Here is a 25,670-nt window from a genome sequence, read left to right as displayed (position 1 = left end):
TGTTGAGCTACTCATCCAGCTCTGGCCAGCCGGGGGCTGAGAATGGAGCCGGAGGTGGAGGGGATGAGGGGGTGTACAACACAGGAAGTCTCACGGTATCCACGGGAACCCCTCACATTCCATCTTCCGCAGGGGCTCCCTGACAGCCCTGACATCTCCCAGCGCGCGCTCAGGGGCGGACCGAGGCGAGCGAACGTGCGAACGGACAAACGGAGAGAAGGAAGAGAAAAGAGGAGAAGAAGTAGGGAGGAGAAGGAGGAGGACAAACGGGGAACAGAGGAGCGGAGACATGGAGGAACTAGAGGATTAAAGGAGGGAATCTAGATTCCCAGGAGAAAGCCTCACACCAGCCAGTTCAACTACCCCCCCCCCCACCTCCTCCTTAACTTTACTCCTTCACCCACACTCAGAAAGACAAAACAAAATCTCCCATAACACACAATTCACAGGGACAGGGTTGTGTGTGTGTGTGTGTGTGTGTGTGTGTGTGTGTGTGTGTGTGTGTGTGTGTGTGTGTGTGTGTGTGTAAGATACAGGGAGATTAGCAAAAGAGGACAAGTGAGGTGTATTTTGTGGGAAAATAGAATCCTTGGTAAACTTATCGATAAACTTTTGATGGGCGTCCTTCACAATGCCTGGCAGTGATCTGAAACCCAGTTGTCTACCTTGTATCTTGTGTCTCTCCCACACACACACACACACACACCCACACACACCCTTCCTGGCCTGAACATCTCCCATCACAGGAATAATAGGCCCGTGTAAAGTGAGACACCTGAAGTGAGCCGACGAGAGGGGATCTGGTGAATGCTCTGACACGGCAGTGTCCAAGTGTGTGAGTATGTGTGTGCGTGTGCGTGTGCGTGTGCGTGTGCGTGTGTGTGTGCGTGTGTGTGTGTTTATGTTTATGTTTTTGTTTTCGCATCTATGGGTTTACATGGTTGTTTGGGCTTTGTTATGAGAGAGCTCATGTGTGTGTGTGTGTGTGTGTGTGTGTGTATAGAGTATGTGAGTATGTATTTGACATCGCACTATCCCATTTTTCTATCATTAAGCCCTTGAGTGCATCCCCTTCGTCGCTTTCCCGTGAGGGCCCATGTGTTCCATGCAGAGCTCACTCAGGGACACTGCTGTGTGTGTGCTCCTCAGCCCGTCTCCAGACATGAAAACACACCCGGAAAATAAAGGGAGGGGTCACATCGGAGAAAACTACCAAACAATGGAGCCCCTTAACAGGGCTGGAGTGGCGCTGTGTGTGAGTGTGTGTGTGTGTGTGTGTGTTTGTGTGTGTGTGTGTGTTTGTGTTGTCTGTGTGATTGTGTGTGTGTGTGTGTGTGTGTGTTTGTGTTGTCTGTGTGAGTGAGTATGTGTGTGTGTGTGTGTGTGAAGAAGTTGAGCAGGCAGGGGTTTATCTGCGAGCGATTAAAACATACGGTGAAGGGGGTCTAGAAAGTGAAGAGGCGTCTATGAGATGTCAGGCGCCCTTTGTGCCCATGTCAATGAGGGCCATTTGAAGTAATCTCACTAAGCCTCACAAGGGCTGCAGCACACACACACACACACACACACACACACACACACACACACACACACACACACACACACACACACACACACACACACACACACAGAAGAGGTTTAGGCTGCGGGACCAAGAGGAGCGAGGGTGAGAGGGGTGGGTGGGGGTTCGAGGGGCTTGACTGAGACCATATGGCAGAGCAGGAACCAGCACCCGATAATGCAGCAGGTTGTAAAACTACCACCGCATACCCACTCTAACACAACACACACTCATACACACACACACACACTATTATATATGAATATATATATATATATATATATATATATAAAAACACACAAGTATATTAGTTAGCAGCACCAGGAGCATATAATAGCATTAACGGGGCAATTTTCTGAACTTAAAGGCAATCAAAATTGTTCCCCACAGAAAGCCAGATTCTAGCTATTGTGTGTTTACAAACATTGCGAATAAACCACAGTAAATATGAGATTTGTTCTTTTAACTGCATAATAAGAGATCATTAGTATTTCTTCCAGTGTGCGGGATTTGCTGCAGTCGATCCGTGTGTCTTAGGACGAGAAAGCTAATTAACGAATTGCTTGCAATCCTCAGCCAAGAGAATTAGCGCTAGCTAGGCTAATTACTGCAGTGAAATCGAATCAACTCTTTGAAACAAGAGCACGTTAATGAGCCCTTATTTATTGAACTAAATAACTTCAAGGAAAGAGATAGAAGTCTGGGTTGTTATTTTTTTATTATGTATTCCGGGGCAATAATAAATTGAAATTGAGACGGTATCATTGAGCAAGCTGTTTGTTTGTTAGGCATCCAGAAAAAAAGAACACTGCCAAGAACATATTCAGACCAAAATGAGGTTATTTTTCATTCTTTTTTTACACACGCTTTTTTCTCTCACATGACCCATTTTCCGGTGCTGCAGTAGCATGTGACAGAAAAAGGGAAAGAGGGGGGAGAAAGAGAGAAGGTGAGAGAGAGAAAGAGAGAGAGAGAGAGAGAGAGAGAGAGAGAGAGAGAGAGAGAGTATTATAGCATCAAATAAAAATTTCCACCCATGTCAAGACGCCCTGTGGTTTCTTACAGGGATAACAGAAGACGTGTAAAGGTGTGGTATTGAGGAATTATGTGTCCTTGGTGGACGAAGACAGTGCTGACCTCTTCAAGTGATATGATTTTTAGTTGCTGTCTTCCTCATTTACCTTAAAAATATCTTTTTAGTATGATGTTTGGGGAACGCCCTGACAGTAATGCAATATTTCATTGGGTATATATTAATCAATCCTCATATGGAAGCTTTATATTCCAGGAATATTTTACAAAAGCAGAATAACACACAATACTTTTTTATTGGTCGCTTTTTTTTTTCAACACGACTGAACGCGAGACAGTGTACCTAATGCAAGCGAGTTTGTTCAGTGGTCCATGCACAAGGCCTGTTTGTTCACTGGAGTCTAAAGGTGTGTGTGTGTGTGTGTGTGTGTGTGTGTATGTGTGTGTGTGTGTGTGTGTGTGTGTGTGTGTGTGTGTGTGTGGTGTGTGTGTGTGTGTTAAAGAGAGACTCCAGCTGCCCCCCAGGAGTTCTGACCCATTCTAGCCCAACGAAGCAGAAAGCAGAGGCTGCTGAGGATGTGTGTGTGTCTGTGTGTATTGTGCTGTAGAGGGAGGGAGGGGTTGGGCACGTGTGTCAGGTATATAGGTGAACCACGGGCTATATTGGCACAATCCTGGCAGAGGCTGGCAGGGTAAGAGTGACAGAAGAGAGAGAAAGAGATAGAGAGGGGGGGAGAAAGGCCTGGCACAGATGAACCACAGCTGCGACTGTGTGCAGAGTCATACAGGTCAGTGCGTCTGTCAGCTACCTCTCAGAGAAGACAAAAAGAGAGAGAGAGAGAGAGAGAGAGAGAGAGAGAGTGATAAAGAGGGAGAGAAACAAAGTGAGAGAGAGACAGAGAGAGAGAGAGAGAGAGAGAGAGGGGAGGGGAAAAGACAGACTGCATACAGAGAGGGGATGGAGAGACAGTGAGTGAGAGCAACCTGCCCATCATGTAACTGTCTCCACAGCCGAGCCCCTCTCGAAGCTGTCATTTGACCTTGCTCTGCATACAAACACAATCACAGACGGCACACTTCAGAACAACTTACGCTCACTTCTCGCCATAATGACACGCAACACCAAGGCCCACCACCAGTGCTCGTGTCGGGGCATAAAACAACACATCTCCCCAGCCTCTCCTACGAGTCTCACGCCCCCCATCCCCCAGGGCAGTAAATCTACTCAAGGCATCCCAGCACATGGGTTGGGAAAGAGAACAGGCGAGCGGGCTGCCAGGAGGGAGACACTTTTGAGAATAGTGACCCCTGAGTGTAAAGGTTCCTCCGTAATAGCTTCCACATTAGACCACAAGGCAGTTGGACAGATTCCAACTACAGGAACCACGAAACCTGGGGGGTGCCGGTCCTAAAACCCACGGCATGAAATAAAGAACAGAGGCAGCTACGTCCACATTTTGGGATGGCCAATTCCACTGTTGTTGCAAATGCAAAAAAAATTGCAAATGCAACAACAACAACAACAACAACAACAACAACAAGAACAACAACAACAACAACAACAACAACAACAACAACAACAAAAAGAACAGCAGCTACTACAAGTGCCACAGCTCCAGTAGTGGGCCATTTGTAAAAATCATGAGAGATGCAGACGGGGTGGATTCGGTTTCTTCCTCGGAGAGGCGAGCGTGCGGTGAAAGAGAGAAGGGCTGTGTTTGGGTGCCCTTGGGGGGGTTAGACGAGGGCATGATGGAGAAAAAGAGAGAGAGAGAGAGAGAGATGTGGGATGGAGGGATGAGAAGGAGGGGAGAAGTGAGGGAGGGAGGGAAGACAGGCCCTGGGGCACTCTGGCTACTATTGTCACATACTTCATTATGCATGTGGATTTTATTAAGGAGAGTTGAAAGGAGGAAAGGCTCTTTGCTCACATTTGGGAGGTGCCTACATTACATGCTTTACTCCAAGGCTTCCTTTCCACACAAATCTAAAGCCAATGGCATTAGAGCACTACTGTGTCAGTAATGTGCTTACAATGTATGACAACAAAGGTAGCTGGAATTGGAAGACCTTCTGGTAGTGCTTTATGTTTCCATCTAATATATTACAATACAAATGTACTTCCCTATTTAGTTCATGTCTGTTCATTTAATATATAATAGTACAGATATATGTATATATGTCTATATATATATATAGAAAGAGAGAGAGAGAGAGAGAGAGAGAGTGGGAGGGGTGGGAGGGTGTAATCCGAAAACAACTGCAGGTTGGACTAATGGACTTGAACCCGGGTTCCCCTTGGCACCTAGACCTGAATGTGGCATGGACGTTGGAGCTGCTTGTGCCACAGCTCTCCCGTATGTGAGCATTTAGTGTATCATCCGTTAAGACCATCTGCTAGTCTCCCAGGAAGTCCCGCTGAGTCCGCTATTACTAAGAAAGTACCCGCAACCACAAATGATACCACTGGCCAGCCAAACTCAAACTGCACATAAACTATCTTGAAAGCTCTAACCACACTGGACACAGCTCTGACCAGCACCTCCTAATCTCTGACAGCACATCCTGTCTGCCGGGGGAGTGAAGCAACAGGTATCACGTACTTATTTCCTAAGTGCTGCAACTCACTGCATTGGTCCCAGACTAGATGTTTTGAAACTTTGCGAGCAACCATGCTTAAGAGAATTGTTATGTGTTGAAACAGTTTGAGGAGAAGTGGCAGTGTATTTAGGAGAACTAAAACTACTATAACAAAACAAGTAACTAATCTTTCTGTCACGCCATAATCCGCAGGACATAACAAAAGAAGGAAAATACATGAGCTCTCAATGTATGTGAACCTAGGCCATGCCATAAGGATATAGCAGTACTGTTTAGGGTCTTGTAGATGGTACACTGTGGATGCTGAGGGTACACTGAGCCTGGAGGCCCTGGAAGGTCAGAGTCGGACTGCCCCAGAGGATTGTGGGAACTATGCAGTGGTCAGGCTGCTCCCAGGCAACCACAGGCTCATTATCACCCTCATGCTCCACCACCACAGCGGCGACAACAGCAGTGGCCAGTGTTAACGCCAGGAAGAAAAACACACAGACACACACACACACACAAATATAGCAACATACACACACACACACACCAACAATCACACACACACAATTCAGCACACACGCACACGCACACACACACACACAAACACACACACACCAACAATCACACACACACACACACACACACACACACATACACACACACACACACACACAAATAGCATGGTTCACTTGCTGGTAGATAGTGGTGATAATGAGGATGATTACACCAAGCTCACACAAACAACAGATGACGCACACAGGTGACTCATTGTCTTACAGGAAACAGTGGGGGCGTAATATTGGAGGTCACACACACACACACACACACACACACACACACACAGACAATTATCCACACTAATTAATCCCCCCACCCCTACCTCTCATGTTCCAACCACACACACACACACACACACACACACACACTCACACACATATGCTCAATGACAGCTGATGGGGCGGTTAACGGCAGAGCAGAGTGTCTCTCCTACCTGTCGATGATGACCGGGTCGGAGGGGGTCTCGTTGCGGTTCCCACAGCTCTTTTTGTCACAGCAGCGGCTGAGGAGGAACACAGGAGGGGATCAGACACAGATACTGCACAGAACCACACCACAGTGCCCATACACACTCATGATCAGCTTTCAATACTCTTTATTATACTACAATAAAAGGAAAACTGGCTTAATTGAACTGCAAGGGATTGCATTGAATTGAATTAAATTGAATTGAATTGGATTCAACTGAATTGAGCTGAATTGAGAGCATGAGCACTGAGAGCTTTCATTTTGTTGGCTTTGTACTTGTACTCTGCACAATGACAATAAAGTTGAATCTAATCTCATCTAATCTAATGAGAGAGAAAGAGAGAGAAAAAGAGAGGATGAAAAAGAGATATACAACAGACGACAATAACAAGGAGGCTTGTTCTTCTTCTTCTTTGGGAGGAAGGTAGCAATTAAGCAGCAGGCTGAGCAGGCTGTGTGTAAGTGGAGGTCTGAGAGTGAGGGGCCGCCCAATGACACCTGTGTCTCCACTCAAGAACAGCAGGTCCCCACGTAGCAGAGGAGCTCACATATGGACGGACTGCTGCCACAGGCACGCACACACACACACAGGCACGCACACACACACACACACACACACACACACACACACACACACACACACACACACACACACACACACACACACACACACGCGCAGGCACGCACACACGCACGCATGCATGCACGCACGCACACATACACACACACCCACACGCACACTCACACACACACACACACAGGCACGCACACACACACACACACACACACACACACACACACACACACACACACACACACACACACACGCAAGCACACACGCATGCACACACACACACACACACACACACACACACACACACACACACACACACACACACACACACACACACACACAGGCATGCACACACACACGCATTACAATGCACATCTACACACACACAATAAAAGAGCATTCAAACACACATCCAGTGGTGTGTGACTGACAGGCAGGGGGAGGGAATGGGGGGGGGGTTGAGAGAAGACAAATGGGGTAAATGGGACCAAAGGGGTCTAAATGAGGAGGGGTAAGTGGCTTGGCTAACCTGGGGGCACCTGCTGCAGACACAAGCCCTGGAGGTGGGGACTGATAAACGGCTGCAAACTGATGTGGCACAAGCTGTTCTTGCTAGCGCTAACACCTCACTCAGTTCATTTACACTGGTATGTACGAGAGTGTGCTCAAATAAACATATGTGTATATGAACATCTATACAAACATATGTCTACATAATAAAAACTTATATGAACATATGTGTACCTATGAACGCGTGCACAACCATATGTGTACATACAGGGACGCGTATACAAACATATGTCTACATATGAACACATTGTCTTTGTTCTAGTCTGTCTCTGACATGCGCATAAACAAACACTTCATGTATAGACGTATGGACAGACATTGGCCAACACGCCATGCTCACTTCTTTAGCTTTACTGACAGAGTGGAGTATTCATGGCTTATCTGACCTTTTTTCTTCTGGTGTGCCTTTCTGACCTCTCCTTACCCTCCGTAACAAAGCAAAGAGTGTGTGTCTCTCTCCCTCCCTCCCTCTCTCTCTCTCTCTCTCTCTCTCTCTCTCTCTCTCACTGGGGTGTGTGTGCGTGTGTGTGAGTATGAATGTGATTATGTGTGTGTATACTCTATGTGTAACTGTGTAATACATGAGACATATATGCATATGCATAAGCATGTATGTGTAATGTATGATTGTTTGTGTGTGTGTGTGTGTGTGTGTGTGTGTGTGTGTGTGTGTGGGTGTAACTATATATGTGTGTGTGTGTACACTGTGTGCATGTGTGAGTGTAACTATGTAGTATATGAGTATCTGCATAAGTATATGTGTGTGTGTGTGTGTGTGTGTGTGTGTGTGTGTGTGTGTGTGTGTGTGTGTGTGTGTGTGTGTGTGTGTGTGTGTGTGGGCTTTGGGATGAGGGTGGTTGGGGTGGCAGTGGAGGAGGGGGCCTGTAGTGTAGTGGCGGCAGGAGCAGTAGCCAGGCTCACGTTTCCCTTGCACAGATGGCAGTGGGCTCGCTCAATGGGGATGGGGACAGGCTTGTCACATGATACCCTGGGCATTGTCTTTTTCCCGAAGGAGCCCCCCCCACCCCACACACACACACACACTCACTCTCTCTCACACACACACACACACACACACAATTCTCCCCCTTCTTTGCTCTCTCTCTCTCTCTCTCCTTCACTTTCTCTATCTTCATCTTTTTTTCTCTGTTATATGTTACCTCATCCCCTATAAAGTCATTTCAGCCGGCTTTATTGGGATGACATAATTGTTACATCGATGAGATATAATGCTGCAATCTAATAATATCACAGAAACACTCTCTCCATCTCTCTTTCTCTCTCTCTCTCTTTCTCTCTCTGTTTCTCTCATTCTTTCATATACACTCCCACTCCATGTCTTCTTCTACTACCCTCTTTGTCATTTCATCCACCTCTCCTCTCCTGTTTTCACCCATGCCACATCAATCACAGATTGATCGATAGGCTCCATCAATCGTTCATTCCTAGCTTACTGTGATATAGAGTTTATGATGTATGGCTTGAGTGCAATGCAGGGAACACACACATACCGTCACATTCACACACATAGGCCTGGAAACACACACACACACACACACACACACACACACACACACACACACACACACACACACACACACACACACACACACACACACACACACACACACACACACACACACACACACACACACTGAGTTATAGAAAATACACTTGTGTGAGATGCAAAGTCCTCTGTGTCACGTTCTTCTCTGGTTACCTGCAGCATTGTGAATGCAGGGTGGAGAAAGCGAGGTAGGTGCATTATGCCTTTTTAACAGCTGGTCTGGGGTGACTTCCCTCCTTTTGGCTCATAATAGCTCAGCTGGGAGCCTCACTGGCGTGAGCTGACCTGAGAACAGTCCCTGTGTGGCCGCACGTAACCGGAGCAGCAGGAGAGGCTGAGCGGGCTCTATATTATCGCTGGCTTCCCGAGGATCGGCTCCTACCGAGTCACAATGCTCCTCTCTCTTTTCTTTAGCCTCTATCTTTTCACCCTTTGTCTCTATCTCTGAGTCTCTTTCTACTCTCTTTCTTTCTTTCTTTCTTTCTTTTTTTCGGCCTCTCACTCTCTCACAAACCCGCTTCCGTGAGGCTCTCTGAACTGGGTCAGTGTCGTCCCTGTGGATCAGAGCAAGAGCAAGGCTAGGGAATCACTAAGTGCCATGCTGGTGTGTGTATGTGTGTGTATGTGTGTGTTTGTGTGTGCGCGTCTGTGTGTGTGTGTGTGTGTGTGTGTGTGTGTGTGTGTGTGTGTATTTGTGTGCGTAGGTGTGTGTGTATGTGTGTTTATGTCTATGTGTATGTCATGTGTGTGCTTGTGCATTTGTGCATGTGTGTGTATGTGTATGTGTGTGTGTGTGTATGTCTGTCTGTATCTGTGTCTGTGTCTATGTGTGTTTGTCTGTGTGTGAAGGGAGGTGTCTTATTTTCCACGTCTGTCTATATGTGTATGCCTGCCTGTGTTTGTGTGGTAGTGTGTACCGCTGTACCAAGACGCATGACTCGCAGCTTCCCGACAATCTAATCATCATGGGACGCCCATGGGAGACAGGATTTTCTCTCTCTCTCTCATTTTCTCTGTTCTCTCCCTCTCTCTACTCCCTCCCTATCCCCCTTGCCTCTCCTTCAAACGCACACACACACACACACAAACAAACACACTCAAACACACTCTCACACACACTAAGTCCACCTCCACCATCACACAAAGTATGCTAATTAGTACATGGTACATGCCTGTGTGTATGGAGGGGGCTGAGGGGGATTTACCGACCACCCCCCCCCCCCTTTCCTGTCAACTTCAAGACCGTCCCGTAGGACATGCAGAGAGGAAATCAGATCTTTAATCTCCATGCTTCCTTCCTAGTGAGGCTCCTTTTTTGAAGAAATTAAATCTAAATCGCCTTCACGTAATTAACAGCATATAGATGCTCCTCTGCTGCTCAAGAACATGGCTGCCGTTGAACTCCGCAACCCCAGATCATTTTAATGATACAGATTAATCCTCCCTCAAATGCAGACCACGTATATAGACTATCCACAATAAAAAAAATGCAATAACACTTTTATCCCCCATTATTTTTCAGGAGTGTGTGTGTTTGTGGGAGAAGTCCTTCCCCTTCTCCCTCGGTTTTTGTCATTTTGTGAAATTAAAGGACTAAGCACTTCTGTCCCGCGCCTACAAGCTGGCGTGGCACCATATGGCTGGTGTTAGTGTGTGGCAATTAGTGCCACTGATTAATGGAGAACAGACTCATTTTCTGCTTATAATTGAGGCTGCGTTTGAATCGCCCCCCAACCCCCCCACACCACCACCTACACCCCTACACTCACAGTCACCCAAAGATACATACCCCCATTGTCGATTCAGCACGTATCTATCCTGTGTTTGTGTGTATATGTGTGTGTGTGTGGGGGTGTGTGTGTGGGCGAAAGTGTTAAATAATCATCGGTTGTCTGAGGCTCCAAAAAGAGAAATCCTTCTCTAAGTCTGTCTGTTGAGCTTTATGATTTTAGTAAACACAGTCCATTGGTAAAGGGATATGTAGCTTATATGGTGTAATACGTTTTCAAATTACCATTTAAATTAATTATAATAATCAATTTCTCATAATCGGCTAGCATGGTGAAGGAATATTATGTGTACAAATAGAGAAAATGTGTGTAGGCAACCTCGTGTAGCACATGTGTGCACAGGCACGCATCTGTGTCTATGCAAATGTGTGCTTATGTGAGACGGTGTGTCTAAGTGTGTGCAAGGAATTGTGTGTCTTAAAGTTGAGCGTGTAGCATCCATGTGACTGGCGAAGCCCTTGCATATATTTCATAGTCAGTGTGCAAGGCCAGGCACATTTGTAACCAGACGAAAAGGAAAATTCAAATTGAGTAATGACTTTCTGCTTGTCCTAATTAACCAGGGATCAGCAGGATATATTTAAGGGGGTTGGCGTGGGGAGGCAGGAGCTGGGAAGGGTGGGGGCAGTTAAAATGCTTCTAAAAAATAGGCCTGAGTCTATCATCACAACCTAGTTTTAAAACAAATTCATCTTTGGATTTTAATTTAAAACACACTTTTTGATAGGAGAGCCCACGGTCCTCCTCTATTGCTGTTTTATACTGCCCCCTTCTTGTTCACCAGAGGATTAAAGGGGGGTTGACCTGCTTAGCGCAAATTTCAGCCAATTTCACTTCCCCTTAAGATGCCTCGCTATGATACACAAACATAATTCCGGAAAAAACTAGCAAAGCATGTTGGGTACTGAGAACAGATAAAACAACATTATGGGCAGAGCAGGAAATGCTTGAAATAGAGGAGCCTAGTACGATTTGTAACACAGAGAACTCACATAACAACAGAGCAGGGTATTGTGAGTAGGACAGAGAACACGTACAGCAGAAGAGCAGAGGATCATGGGTAGACTGTGCAGTGTTTCCACAATATCAACATTGACCACCACACAATGATTTTCCTGGTTGTACTAAATTGTGCTTAAATCTGGTTAGCATCATAACCATGCTGCGCTGATTTGTTAAAAACTGTTGCATTCAAGTTAATTCTGCAAACCTGCCACCACAAATAGAATTCAACTCTGTTGGAAACACTGCTGTGGCATTGTGGGAAATACCAGGAAGAGATTCGGTGTATGAGAGAAAGAGCTGCCTCTCACCTGCACATGATCTCGTGTGTGAGCAGCACTCGACACATCTCGGGGTTCTTGTCCTGACCTTCATAGATGATTGCCTATGCAAACACATTGAAAACACACACATTAGATCTCATACTTTGTCCTCATGTCCTCATGGTGTTTTCATTGGTGTTAATACAGTCAGCATGACATGGTTCATTTGAAAAATCTGTTATGTTTCAGACATAACAGTTGAAACAGCAGGGTGAAATTAGTTTTGGACCAATTACTCAATACTGCCATAATTGCCTGCATTTGTGGAAATATATAATCATTTATTTGATTGTAAGCCTCCAGCTAATGGCTTCATGACATCATTAAATAACACATTTGCCTTGTTTAATGTGTGACTGAGGGAAGTTGGCTGGGCAGTTTTGTGATTACTGTTGGGAACAGCTGGATACTGCATTTGCATCAACACAGTCAATAATTTCTACTTTTGCAGTAAACAAATGGTACATATTTGACAAGACGTGTAACTTGGTTCACTATTGGATTTCTGACAATTTTTTTATATGTGTAGTAAGGCACTTGACATAGCTATCTGTGTATCGATATACATACATGCATACATACATTACATGCATACATACATAAACATGTATACATACATAAACAGCAACAATCCCTCCCAACCAACCCAACTCTTGATCTCTCTATAGGTTTCTGATTTTCTCTCTCTAAATGCATACAAATACTTTATATATCTCTCTCTCACACACACACACACACACACACACACACACACACACATACACACACACACACACACAGAGCAGCCCATTTACTGCCTCTGGCCTGGGGGATGTGTGATGAATAGCAGTGTGTGTCGTGGGAAATCGGTGGGACGGGGCCAGTGTGTGTGTGTTGCTGGCCAGGAACGCCGCATCCGCGGCCCTGCCTCCCGACAGCCACAGCCCAGCCCAGCCCAGCCCAGCCACAGCCCAGAGCAGAGCAGAGCAGAGCAGAGCTCAACAGTGCAACGCTGCAGGCCACTTACATAAGCACGGGGCAACATTTCAAAACAAAGCAGAAGAGAGTACAGTGTAGTGACATGGGAGCTACACTGTTGCAGGCTCTACTGTCCCATGCTGTGCTGTGCCATGTGCTCTGTTCTGCTTTGCAATTACCAGATGGGCTGAGGTGTGGTGTATCGTAAAGTAACAGTCCATCTTGCAACAAAACCTCAACCCATTCACTGACAGGCATCCTGATGGCCTTTAGCTGGCAATGCCATAGGCTAATATGTGGCTGAGGAATAGGGTTTTACCATAGGCTAATATGTGGCTGAGGAATAGGGTTTTACCATAGGCTAATGTGGCTGAGGAATAGGGTTTTAATTGCTCATTCACCTAGCAGTTGCAGAGAAAAGAGACAGGGGGTCTTGTCCAGCAGTTTGTGTGGCTTTCGACTTGATAACCGATTAAATTGCATTCACTGGACATATTCACAGGATCCGCCTGCTTATGCGTTGTGATTACAGCTCATCAGCCCTGGTCATTGTTGGCTGAATCTTAATTAGAATAAATGGAAGGTGACATGTGGGACAAAAACCCACTATGTGAAGTTTAACACTAGTTTACAAGAGTCATTACAATGTTATTACAGCGCTTGTAACTCTGAGCTGACAGATTATTACACCAAGCAGAGAGAGAGAGAGAGAGAGAGAGAGAGAGAAGGAGAAATAGGGGAGGGGGAGATAGATAGAGATGGGGGTATAGAGAGAGGGAGAGGGAGAGAGAGAAGGAGAAAGAGAGAGGGGGGTGATGGGAAATGGAGGCAGGACTAATAGGCCACATGTGTGTCATGCCGAGGTTGGAGTGTGGAAATGTCAGAGGAGGAATGTTTGATTCATTGCATAAAAATGATGAAAACACTTCTCCTGCACTTGGACGTGTGAGGTTTTTCTGTTTTTCTCCTTTTTTTCCTTTACATGAGGCACTGTCAGAGGGGGGATGCCATCATATTTTTCCTGGGTTCAGAGCATTGTATCTCCACCCTTCTTCTCAGGACTTAAATATTCATGACTCATGCTGTGGAGGATCTCAGAAATACTGGAAAGCTTGTGCTTTTCTCAGGCTCTTTTCCTCTCCTCCACTCTGCCACACTCGCTCTAAGCTTCCCTCCCTCCCTCCCTCTCTCTTTATATCCCTCTCTCTATGCCTCTCACTCAATACCCCTGTCCCCTCTCTCTTTCTCTTGGTCTCTCTGTGTCTTTTCCTCTCTCTCTCTCTCTTTCTCTCTCTCTCCTCATTTTCCTTCTCAGTTGTTTCAGAAGTGGGAAGGGAAAGCTTGAGTGGCTCTCTGCTCTTCCTCTGGATGCCTGTCACGGTGAGGCTGGTGTGTGTGTGTGTGTGTGTGTGTGTATGTGTGTGTGTGTGTGTTTATGTGCAAGCGTGTGTGTGTCTTGAAGGGGAGACGGGGCATCAGAGTTTGTGCATGTTCGGCATCTACCTACTCTAGTGTGTAAGGCTGCAGAACAAGCATGCGTGTCGTGCTGTGGCAGCAAAATAAGGGAGGGGGAGAGGGAGGGGGCGGGTGGGGGGGTGTGGAAGGGAAGGTAAACGGGGTAGTTCGGTTTTGGTGGGGGGGCATTTGGAGATGGTGCGGAGAGCAGTTGGGATGCCAGACTGGATCATGGCACGCCATCTGGCTCCAACGCCCATATATTCCCAAATTTCCCAGCTTTGCTCTCACCCTCCCCAACACAAAACGCCATGTTTGCTTTCTGTTTCTGCTTTTTTTGTGTCCGCGTCCTCCAACGTTGGCAAGTGTTTTTATTTTCCCATCAACGTGCAAAGACTTGGCACACGGGCACCATCAATGCCATTCCAATGAGGCGTTGTCTCAACTCCACCCTACCTATAGTCTCCCCCCTCCCTCTCACTCAGACTGTCACCAGTCCAGCCGTTGTCATCAGGCTAGTTCACCTGCTATGCCAGTGAATAGATCTACAAACTAAGGAGTCACATCGCTCAAAGATCGGCTGTCATTGTGGACTCTTATTAAAGACTGGGAGCAGAGCCACAGAGACTGTCCCCGTAAGTAACATTCAGTCAGTCACCACAGATGCTCCACCTTATAATCACCGCTGAGCACAATAATCGGACGATATTCTCAATGTAACCGGACAAAGGCACGAAACCTCACTATTGTTTGGTGCCTTTCAAATGTACTTTGTCCGTACAAAAGCCCCCCCACACCCCACACCCCCCCCCTTGGAAAAATGATACCTTTATTGCCAATGCTGTGGCTGGCGTTGCCCCCGGACATTTGTTCCGTGGGGTTTTTGTTTTCACTTTGAGGGAATGAGGGCCAAGGTCTTCTAAATGTGCCCAACATGCATCACCGCTGGCAGGCAGGAGTCTGGAGAGAGAGCCCTGCTTCCTGCACCACACTCATGCTGGCGCTGGCGCTCGTAGCCCTTATCTATCTTAGCTCTCGTGCACAACTAGGCCTCGCACTCCATCCTCCTCCAGAACAACGCTGTCTTCACGGCACAGGCGGGCGGACGAGAGCTACGAGTTTATTATTAATGCCCTGATGTAATTCAGGAATGAAATCACTTGGTGTGGCTTTAATGGCAGTGCCTCAAGGGGGGGAAAAGAAATAAAACTACAAGTTTTTCGAGCATGTAAGGTTTGCCAGCTGAATTGTTTTCCATCAATATCACCACATATCATTGGCATCTTTTTCTCCCCATTGATTCTCATCCATATTTTGGCGTCTTACATTTTATAAATCTTTCCAGAACGGCTCACATGGGATGGGAGTGGAGTGAAGTTCATTTGAACAGAAACTCCCAGCGTGTGGAAATTTCCATGCGCGTTTACAACGTGTTTCAGAGTGAGAAAGCACAAATACAAAATGACTAGAAACAACGAAAAAGGACATGCAAAAGCAAAGGTAATGTAAAACAAATTCATAAGAAAAAAAAGATAGCACGAGAGAACAAACCTGGACCTCACTTCTAATAAAACCACTTTTTTCCCCTTCCTCTACGTTTTCAACTTAAATGGGGAAAAAAATGAAATTGCAAAGTGACACCACCGGTCCGCTCCTGAGGAACAGTGCTGATTTACAGTCACTCTCTCCTCTCGCACGGTCCTCAACACTGACAAATTAGTTCGACCTGATCCTGAGTGCGCACTATCAGCCCCCAGACTACAGGAAATGTCCCATACAGGAGATTAATACACCCCTTTGTCTGTTTGGTTTATGCAGCTCAAGTATTTGGTTACCAAATATTTTGTCAGCGGGCTCTTGATAGCCAACGTTTTAATAACGCGATAAGCATTGGTTTACAGTGTGAGTTTTCTCAGGAGGGGAAAATAAATAAAAATGGCTACTTTTCTTAATCATCTGAAATGTGAAGAGAGGGGAAAAAAACATTTCCTGCGGCCTTCCAACCGAATCCAACAACCACCCTTCCGTAGAGCACACACACAAACACACACAAACACACACACACACACAGACACATACACACATAGACAAAAATCAGCCCAGCCCTCAAAAAACAAGGTATGCTATCACAGTGTTTGTGTCACACATGCCCAATATACCCAGCTAGCTAAAGCCTCATCCAAAGCAAGCACAGGGGCGCATAAATAAGCATGTAGCATTCATCTGCCTTTTAATACATATTTCATCTCCCCGAGAACACTTTTCAAATCTCATTCTCCGTTTGCCTGGGCGCCTTTGATGTGACGGCTGAAATGTAAGGCTTGTAAACAAGTCGCTATAAAGACATGGGGGGGCACCCTTCTTCCTCCGTTAGCATCATTTGTTAGCGCCCGTGACAGGAGCACGGCTTCCTTTCTTCCTGGGCGGTGGTGCGACTTTCTAAAATGAGGTGCCATATTCTTAGAGCATTTCCCCTTTTACAATCACTGCCCCCCAAACAATCTGTGCAGACATACACACACACACACACTCACACAATCACACACACATCACACGCTTTACATCCACTGCTACAGAGTGAAACCTGGCTGTATGTTAAAAGAAAGTGAAGATGAAAGAAGACAGGGGAGAGAGAAAGAAGGAGAGAGAGAGAGAGAAGAGAGAGAGAAAGAGAAAGAGAGACAGAGAGAGAGACAGAGAGAGAGAGAGAGAGAGAGAGAGAGAGAGAGAGAGAGAGAGAGGCTGGTAGGTAAGCAGGGAAGTGTCCATCAGCTTTATCAGAGGAAAGGGAGATATATATATATATATATAAGACAGTATATATATATATATATATATATATATAAGTTGATATATATATATATATATATATATATATATATATATATATATATATAAGCGGATGATCAGTGAACCAGCTCCAAAGCCTGGTGCCCTGGGGCCGCGCTCTCTCTGTATCTGTCTCCTCTCTTCACTCCCTCGCTATCAGAGCGCCCATCAGTCTGTCAGCCTATTTACATCTTCTTCTTGGGGGTGAGCTATTCATTGCCCAGTCAGCCGGTAAATACTTCTCTTCATAATGCAAGTTGATTTATCACTATTAAGACTCAGTTTGGCAATCGTGTGGCAGCTCCGACGTGCTCGGAGCCTGTGGCGCATTATAATAAAGCAGACAGGTAGCTGCCTTTACTATAACAGATTAGCCCATGAAAATGACTACGAGCTACTCTGATGGCAGCTTAAACACCACAACAGAGAGCATAACAGTATGACTAACCCCTGTATTATTTACTGTAACCATAACAAAGTGCTCTACTACACATTTCGACGTGTAACACTATCGCCATGCCATTTCAGTGAGCCTAAATATATATGTGGTCTTGTTTGCGATGTAATCATCGCGTCGCTCCGTGGGGGATTTCGGAACGGCACGTCGTCCTACAAGGAGGGGGCCACATCTGCTGCGGTGAGCAACTGCGACGGCTGTTTCGCAGCCTCCAGGAGCTACTGTCGACCAACAGCGACCACACTTGATCGTCGGCGAGGCCGGGCCTGACCACCTCCACGACCGCAGCCGCGAGAAGAGCCAGCGGCTCGCTGCAGCCGATTCATCTGTGAAGCTAGTTAGTTCGGCACGCAACGCCTTTTCCAGCGAGAGAAAAAAGGAGTAGTGAACTCCCCAACAATCACAGCTGAGGCGGGGTTTTTCTATTATTTAAAGAATTATGATAATGAATAAATCACAGAATTCCCAAATAGTTCCCAAGTTAAGACACATGGACAGAGAACATCTGAAGAAACCTTAAATGAGAATCCCCTGAGAGGAACTTTAAAAAAAGAGAGAGGGAAAAAAAAATCTTGGAAGGTACGAGGGCCACAATCATCACGCCTGCTGTCAGCTCCACTTTGGAATCTAGAAGCCTACAATTCAAGACATCATCACACAGAACGGCTCGAGGAACCAGGGGCCCAGGTTCCATTTCCTATTCCAATTCTGGAAAAATGAAAAAAAAAAAAATAAAAAAAAACGCCAGAGGCATTAAAAGTCCACGTCTCTTGTTGCGGCAGCATGGGTTGGCCGGGTCCCACGGTGGTGGCTACTCAGCGGCGAGGGTGAAAAAAAAGACATATCCAACATCCAAAGCCTGGAGCTTAAGTGTAGCCAGCTCTACAGGCTACGACATTTATTTCAGGATATCAAAGACACACACACGCCAGCCTCCGAGAATGTACCTAGCCTAGTAAGGGTCATAAATCTTTCACCCAATACTACAAGTAGCCATTAGGAGATTTTGTGGGATAACTCTGTACAAGCCGCCTCTACACCTTGGAGTTTCTATATCTCTCAGCAGAGAAGAAAGGGGGAAAAAAACACCCATTCTAGTCAAATTCATTTTTTGCTTGCGTCATTATTTCTAGCTCAAGATTACTGTCGAAGAAGACCTGTCAAAACATTTTTATGGATGATTTTTCTTTTGTAAAATCCTCCCTTGTACTGTGAAGATGACTCAGTGGACGTGGCTGTTAGCGAGGGTGGAATTAGCCGCGCACAGGAGCACTGCCACACACCGAGGAACGAGACGTGTGAGTCTGGGCTTATTGGCTCGCCGTGAAGCTGACAGACTCACACCGTCAACCTGGCAGCCACGGGAGGGGTGGTGGGGTGGGTGGGCGTAACGTGCCTCCACGTGCGAAAGGCGTCCGTGGGACCCCACAGGTGCGAGAGCGAGAGTGGCACGTGAAGTGCTACGATCCGCCGTGTGAGGTCCGTGTCTGTGCACAGTGCCGCGCGCCATCACAAAGCACTGGTTAATGAGCTCATCTCGACCTGCCCCTCCCCCCCCCCAAAACACACACACACACACACACACACACACACACACACACACACACACACATACCTACAAACGTACATATTTTCTCACATCTTATTATTAAATAACCTTATTCTCTCACACACACATCTTGCGCACATAAACACACACCTCTTTACTAGCTTACACGCTCTCTCTCTCTCTTTTCTCTCTCTCTCTCTCTCTCCCAGTCACTCGCTCATACACACACACACACACACACACACACACACACACACACACACACACACACACACCTCCATCCAACCCATCATCCTCATAAAGTTCTCTCTCATCAGGAAACAGACTACACTAATGGAGCTGTTTTTACCTGCTATAAACCACTCTCGAGTGATACACATTTAAGGGAGGTGAAGCCAAGCATGAAATATGCAGGGTGTTTTTTTCCCCCTCTCGCTGCCTCCAAAACGAGGCTCAAGTGACGGAAACAGACAACATCCGCAACATCCTGCACGAGGGAATCTGCTTTTAAATTGTTTCTTTTTTTCCCTCTCCTGATTCGAGCTTATTTCCTGCACAGGGGTGTGGATGGCCTCGCATTCAGTAATTCTGTTGTTTTATTTGTCCATTTTAAGAAGCCCAAAGAAAAAGCAACCAACGAAAAATAAAAATAAAACATCAGAGAAAAAACAAAGCCTTGGGGCGGTCATGAGGGTCACACTCTCACTGCTACACGCACACACACACACAAGCACACACACACACACTCGCATACCGCATACAGCACAGGCCAAAACAACTCCACGGCCCCGCAGCGGGTCAGCTGCTCCTCGCTCAAAAAAAGGGGATACGATCCCAAAGCATAGGGTCATCTCTGAAGGCTACTCTGGCCACAGCAAAGTTTGTAAATGCACTCGGTAACCCAAACAGACCCACGTATGTTCCCACACACACACACACACACAAACACACACACACACACACACACACACACACACACATGCTTGCAGACAAAGATACATAATCACAGCTATACTCTCTCTCTTCTTTTATCTTTCTCTGTCCTAGTGCATAATCTTCAACCACAGTCTTCACAACCCTTGTGTAGCCAGTGGACAAAAAGAGGGAAGTAGCAACTTACCTGCTTGGTCATGGAGTCAATAAGCCGCACATAAAAATCCTGTTCTGTTCTGATGCCTGTGGAGGGCAGAAGACGGAGGGGGAGAGACAATGAGAGAGGGGACCAGATGACAAAGTCAGTAAGGACTATTCTCATGGCTCAATCAGATTCCCCATAGTCATAAACACTCACAGTCACACACTGTCACGCACACACAGGCCTACATGCTCTCGCGCGCGCACACACGCACACACACACACACACACACACACACACACACACACACACACACACACACACACACACACACACACACACACACACATACACACCTCTTCTTCTGTTCAAAAACTCTCAACAAATCCCTCCTCCAAGAAGAATATCAGTGACAAACCATTATGCTTCATGCAGCTTGCTTCAATAGTCTCCTCATCCCATGGCATTTCAACTCATTTTTTAGCCAGCCATCAGCTAAAAATAGCTGAGACTGTTTTACCAAAGCAATCCATTTCATACTGTTGCCACTGTATTGCAATCTGAGCATGTGCACAGACAACCCAACATGCAGCTGCCGAATTTTCAAAATCACGTACCTAATGAATCTCAGAAAGACACTTTTCATTTTTGTCTTAACAGTTGAAATAATATTTACCAACCCGTTGTTGGCTAGTCTGTTTGAAAGACAGGAGATAATTAAATTTTTCATAACTGCAATAATAAAAACAATTATTCTGGAATAAAAAATGCAATTGCAAAAAATTGTCACGTTTGTCTAAAACGTGTGTCGTTTTAGACAAACTATTGTCTAACGTGTCTATTGCTTGAGCTGCCGCTCAACGTTACATCACATACCCACAACAATTTATAATAATTTCTCGAAGATACCGAGGAGCCTGCGCTATAACTAGTCTTGACTTATCAAGAAACCAACCGGATAAGAGATTTTAAAGGCTCAGCTGATGTGGACTGGCTATGCACAGCCTGTTCGAGGCCTGCCTGCTTTCCCATTTAGCCAACAGGCGACCCGTTATGAAACGATCCTTAAACTAACACGCACGGAGACAAATAGCACGTAACAGGATAATTGACCCGCTGATTGAACCAGTGATGGACAGGCCGTCAGTTCCAGTCAAGGACTGGAGTTATGTTGCTTACATTTACACACATTAGGGTGAATATTCTGATAGGAAAAAAATGTTCATGTCTGGTAGGCTAGGCCTATTCAGTTACAGCAAATAATCTGCGTCGGCCTAATTGATATAGACACGTGGGAAATTATTGTTTCCAACGCTTTAGTGGATAGGCTATGTGCAATCGGTCAAATACCTAGAGGAATTATTTATCTCGAAAATAATAAAATAATGCTGAGTGTATTTAGGCTACTGTATAATGATTTTAAATAGATTACACCTTTTATGCTAAGTTTATTTTCACAAAATAGCTCATCACATTTAAATATCTGATTGCAGGCAATTGTTTTTTCCAAAGGTATCATTTTGCTCATATTCTAGAATAAGGTTTGACAAGTATATTTGGTGTAGGCCACCAAGTGCGGCGTATGTATTTTCAGAGAATCGAATGCAAATTATGTTGGTTAGCGCCCGTTTCCTGCAGCCACGGCGTGCGTAAATGGAGCAGCCAAGTAGAGAGATAATGCAACTCACCATTGCTGTAAAGAAGTTGGAGTCTGTAATGAATCCCGTTGTTTGTCTTTTCTCCGGAGCATTCCTAGTCGGGACAACGACAGTGTAACGGTTAGAACATTGTACCAGGATGTAAGAGTGAAAAGTTTGTTGATAGAACAAACCTAATTTACAGTTGCTGACAAATAATTTAATGATCAGGCTATATGGCGCTCTTTCAGTTGTGGACATTTCATTATTATCTTTTATCCAACTTAAATCAAAAAGAGAAAATTTGAATGTTTTTACTTAATAATCTTACTGTAATCGGAGATACAAAATGTATGTTGATTTATTGCTTTTAAGGAAAATGTGGTTGGGACATAAATATAACTAATGTAGTATGAAAGGTCGTGCTATGGCTAAGTGGAGCGGTGGGAATGTTTAGCAATAAACATTATTAAATTTTCCCTGTAACACATCGAAAAACAAACACGGGCAGAGCTAAAGCTTTCCTTGCAATTTAAGTGTCAACACATGCCTTGTTCTGAAACGTTTTGGAGAGCAATACATTGGTAGGCTACTGAGAACCTCTCCTGCTTTCAAATAATTTCGGGCACTGATAAATAGGCTATGAAAATAAAACCCTATAAAATAAAATGCACTTGTCAACACTTATCATAAAAACTACACTGTATACTGAGTGAATTAAGAAAATTAAATGTGCTTTGGCTACTATTATTACTGTTATAATATGGTCTATATTTTTGCACTATTGTTATTGTTGGCTAAGATAGTAAATTATATTATTGCTATAATTATAATTACACACAGATTTACAACGGTGATTAAAAATAGTGTATTGACGTGGCTGATTTTTTTTTTTTTTTTTGTTTACCGGCATTGTTAGCCTATTGCAAATAATGTTAATTAGATTTTGGCGAAGTCAGTTATTCTACGAGAACCAGAAGGAAAGTATGTTGGTAAATTCGGAGTGTTGGCAAAACTATATTTCCCCTTCATCATTATATGCTTAACTTTATTCGTATGTGTTTTAGACTGGTCCCTTTGGAAGAAACACAGCGCAAACCTTACCTTGTCTTTTTCAACAAATCCAACAAAAGATGTCCTTTCGATTTCCACAGGCTGTCCTTGCCTGTCGTACAGAGCCAAAACGAAGTGGAAGAAGTTGGATTTCCGAAGGTTTGAGGGCGGTTGTTTCTCAAAGTGTGCTCGGGCAAGACCCACTCCACTGTGGACAAATGCGCAAAGAGTGTTCGTGTTAACACATCCTCAAGCATGGTTAATCTAACACTGATTATGTCTGTGCTTTAAAAAAAAAAGAACACTTTAACCATGCACAAACACGGTGATTCTGAGATTGCCTTTCCAGTAGCGGATTAGTAGCTTTTAAATAAATTAGCCAATTTGGTTAAAAGAGTTGGAATAACTTGCACAGCCTCATTTCTGCACGGTGAGTAGCCTAACCATCACCCTGTTCCGTGCGTCAAACGTTTTGATTTAAAATTAGCCTAGACAATCCAACAATTGTCTTTTGTCGTTTATTATTCAGAATTTGATAATTGAGTCGTATTTTTGACTGAGATAGTCTATGGTTTAGCCGCTTCGCACATCCACGAAGCAAACTGTTAAGAAACAATACATGCTATATCAAAAGTTTGACAGGAAACTGGACATCTTCGAAGTGTGGGGAGTGAAATGCTAAAATCATTAAAGTAGCAGTGCCATAAAATCCGTAAGGACTTTCCCCATCGCCGGAATTGTGCGTTGAGCAGTCCACACACCGCTACGGAGCCGCCGCGCTGAGAGGTGGACCTTGCCTGGGGCTTACCTCTGAGCGGCCGTGTTCGCATCCAACACCCCGGCACCTTGCATCCATGTCCGAACAGCGTTCATCCCGGATCCGAGAGGCTCTTCTTTCAAGCTATTCCCACTCCTTTGAATGCTCTCTTGAATTCCAAACATGAAAACTGGATCTTTCGCACTCCCTGTCGGTGCGGGTTAACAGACGTGTTCAAACCCCGTGTTTGCTGTCCAGCGATAAAAAGGAGAGAATACAGAGCGCAAACCACAATAGATAAAGCGACGTTCTCGTTGACACGAGATACCGTATTGTCGTTATTATAAAAATGTCAGACAAGCAAACAGAGGATATCCAGGTGTCAATAAGACCGATAGACCGACGAAAATTCAAACGAAGCGCACACACGAGGAAAAGCTCACTTGAGGGTTTATGCCGATGTCCCCTCTGGATTCAGAAGATTTACAAAGAGAGCTCCAGTGTCAGTTTAAGAAAGAGGAGGATCAAATAGAGCTTTCAGACAGCGTTAGATCAAATGTCATCATCCCCTGACAAGTTTTCTTTCTCTTCTTTCTTTCTCTTTTGTGTATGCCCTTTTTCCTTCGTATACTTCCCCCTGTTTCCCTCTCAGAGAGAAACAAGATAGAAATTGGAAATCAAGAAGAAGAGGACCCTTGTGGGTGCTGATCCCGTGTTGCTCCCCTTGTTCAAATGGGAGTGATTTGTGTCCTTTCCCAAAGGAATCCTATTTGACTATCTGCGCGAACTAAACACAAGCACACTATAGCCCCCAAAAGGAGAGAGGGAGTGACTGAGAGAGGCGGGCCGCCCCCGAACAAAGGCAAGCCCAGTGTCAGATCCGCCCAACCACGATAGCCGTAGGCTCATTACATATTTAAGATAGTCCCTTCCTCGTTAACCCACAACGCAGTCCGCGGCAGAGTAACATCAAATCACAGGATGTGTGATGATAGTCCAGATAAGTGGGTTTAGAGAACCTTTTTACTGACAGCAACTTATCTCTTGTCGCCTATGTTGACACAGTGGTTACGTGATTCCCTTTTTTCAGGATAACTAGTCTGCATGCACTATAGCATGTAGCTACTTGGCATCCACCAATCTCAAGCTTAAACAAAGCAACCAGACAAATGTAGCCTATGTATGCCTAATGGGAAGTCTTTCAGAAATTACATGTTCAAAGTTATTCTTGAAGGACATATGATAGAAGCTGCGAGTAGCGCTAGATCACGCGCACTTGCTGGTCCAAAAAAGATGGGAAGACATGCGTGTAACAAACTGTTTAGGATATGTCAACATCGACTTAATACACAAACTATAATCTCTGTGCACTATAGCAGTCTAAATACCTCCAGTAGGCCTGTGTCGTTTACTAAAGAAAAATGACAGTCTGACTGACTACTGACCTTTGGATAGCCTATAAATGTACATTTTTATAAAAACAGTTGTAACATGCCCTTTGGCGACAGGTCTATGCACCATATGGCTGGTTTCGCTGATTCATGTAGACAACATTTCTTCTGCCTTAAACACTCGGTCCACGATGGTAAGGTGCGCTTGCCCATCTTGTAGCCCCGGCCTAGACCATGCTTTCGGCGTAGCTCCACTACGGAAACGACGAAGGGTTACACTATCTGGCGGAACGGATACAAGACTGGAGCTGTGCGTTTGAACACATGCTTTGACAGTAATCATACTTAATCTGAACAACTGTTATTAGAGGGGGCGTTTTCATGTTCAGCTTGACCTTGAATCCTTCAAAACCCACACTGAAGATTTTCCTTAAACAAATAGGTCTACCTGTTTTTCATCAGAACTGAGAAGTGAA

At 45.2% G+C, this 25,670-nt stretch overlaps 1 protein-coding gene across 10 annotated transcripts in view; it reads right to left on the bottom strand.

Annotated features, from left to right (window-relative positions):
* LOC125291196 (transcription factor COE1-A) overlaps positions 1–24,580 on the bottom strand; it is a 151,436-nt gene extending 126,856 nt beyond the window's left edge. For all 10 annotated transcript variants that reach the window (XM_048237811.1, XM_048237815.1, XM_048237812.1 and 7 more), the window contains exons 1-6: positions 23,855–24,580; positions 23,098–23,254; positions 22,045–22,108; positions 20,402–20,457; positions 12,023–12,096; positions 6,174–6,242 (exon numbers count right to left, since the gene is read on the bottom strand). In XM_048237811.1, the coding sequence (XP_048093768.1) occupies positions 6,174–6,242; positions 12,023–12,096; positions 20,402–20,457; positions 22,045–22,108; positions 23,098–23,254; positions 23,855–23,988 (554 nt within the window). In that variant the 5' untranslated portion in view covers positions 23,989–24,580. The remainder of the gene's footprint in view (positions 1–6,173; positions 6,243–12,022; positions 12,097–20,401; positions 20,458–22,044; positions 22,109–23,097; positions 23,255–23,854) is intronic.
* Between the last annotated feature and the right edge of the window lie 1,090 nt (positions 24,581–25,670).

The sequence above is a fragment of the Alosa alosa genome, chromosome 2 (genome assembly GCF_017589495.1).
Source record: "Alosa alosa isolate M-15738 ecotype Scorff River chromosome 2, AALO_Geno_1.1, whole genome shotgun sequence".
In the NCBI taxonomy this organism is placed as follows: Eukaryota; Metazoa; Chordata; class Actinopteri; order Clupeiformes; family Clupeidae; genus Alosa; species Alosa alosa.
The sequence above is the reverse complement of the archived record's forward strand: the minus strand, read 5'-3'. Positions and strand labels throughout refer to the sequence as shown.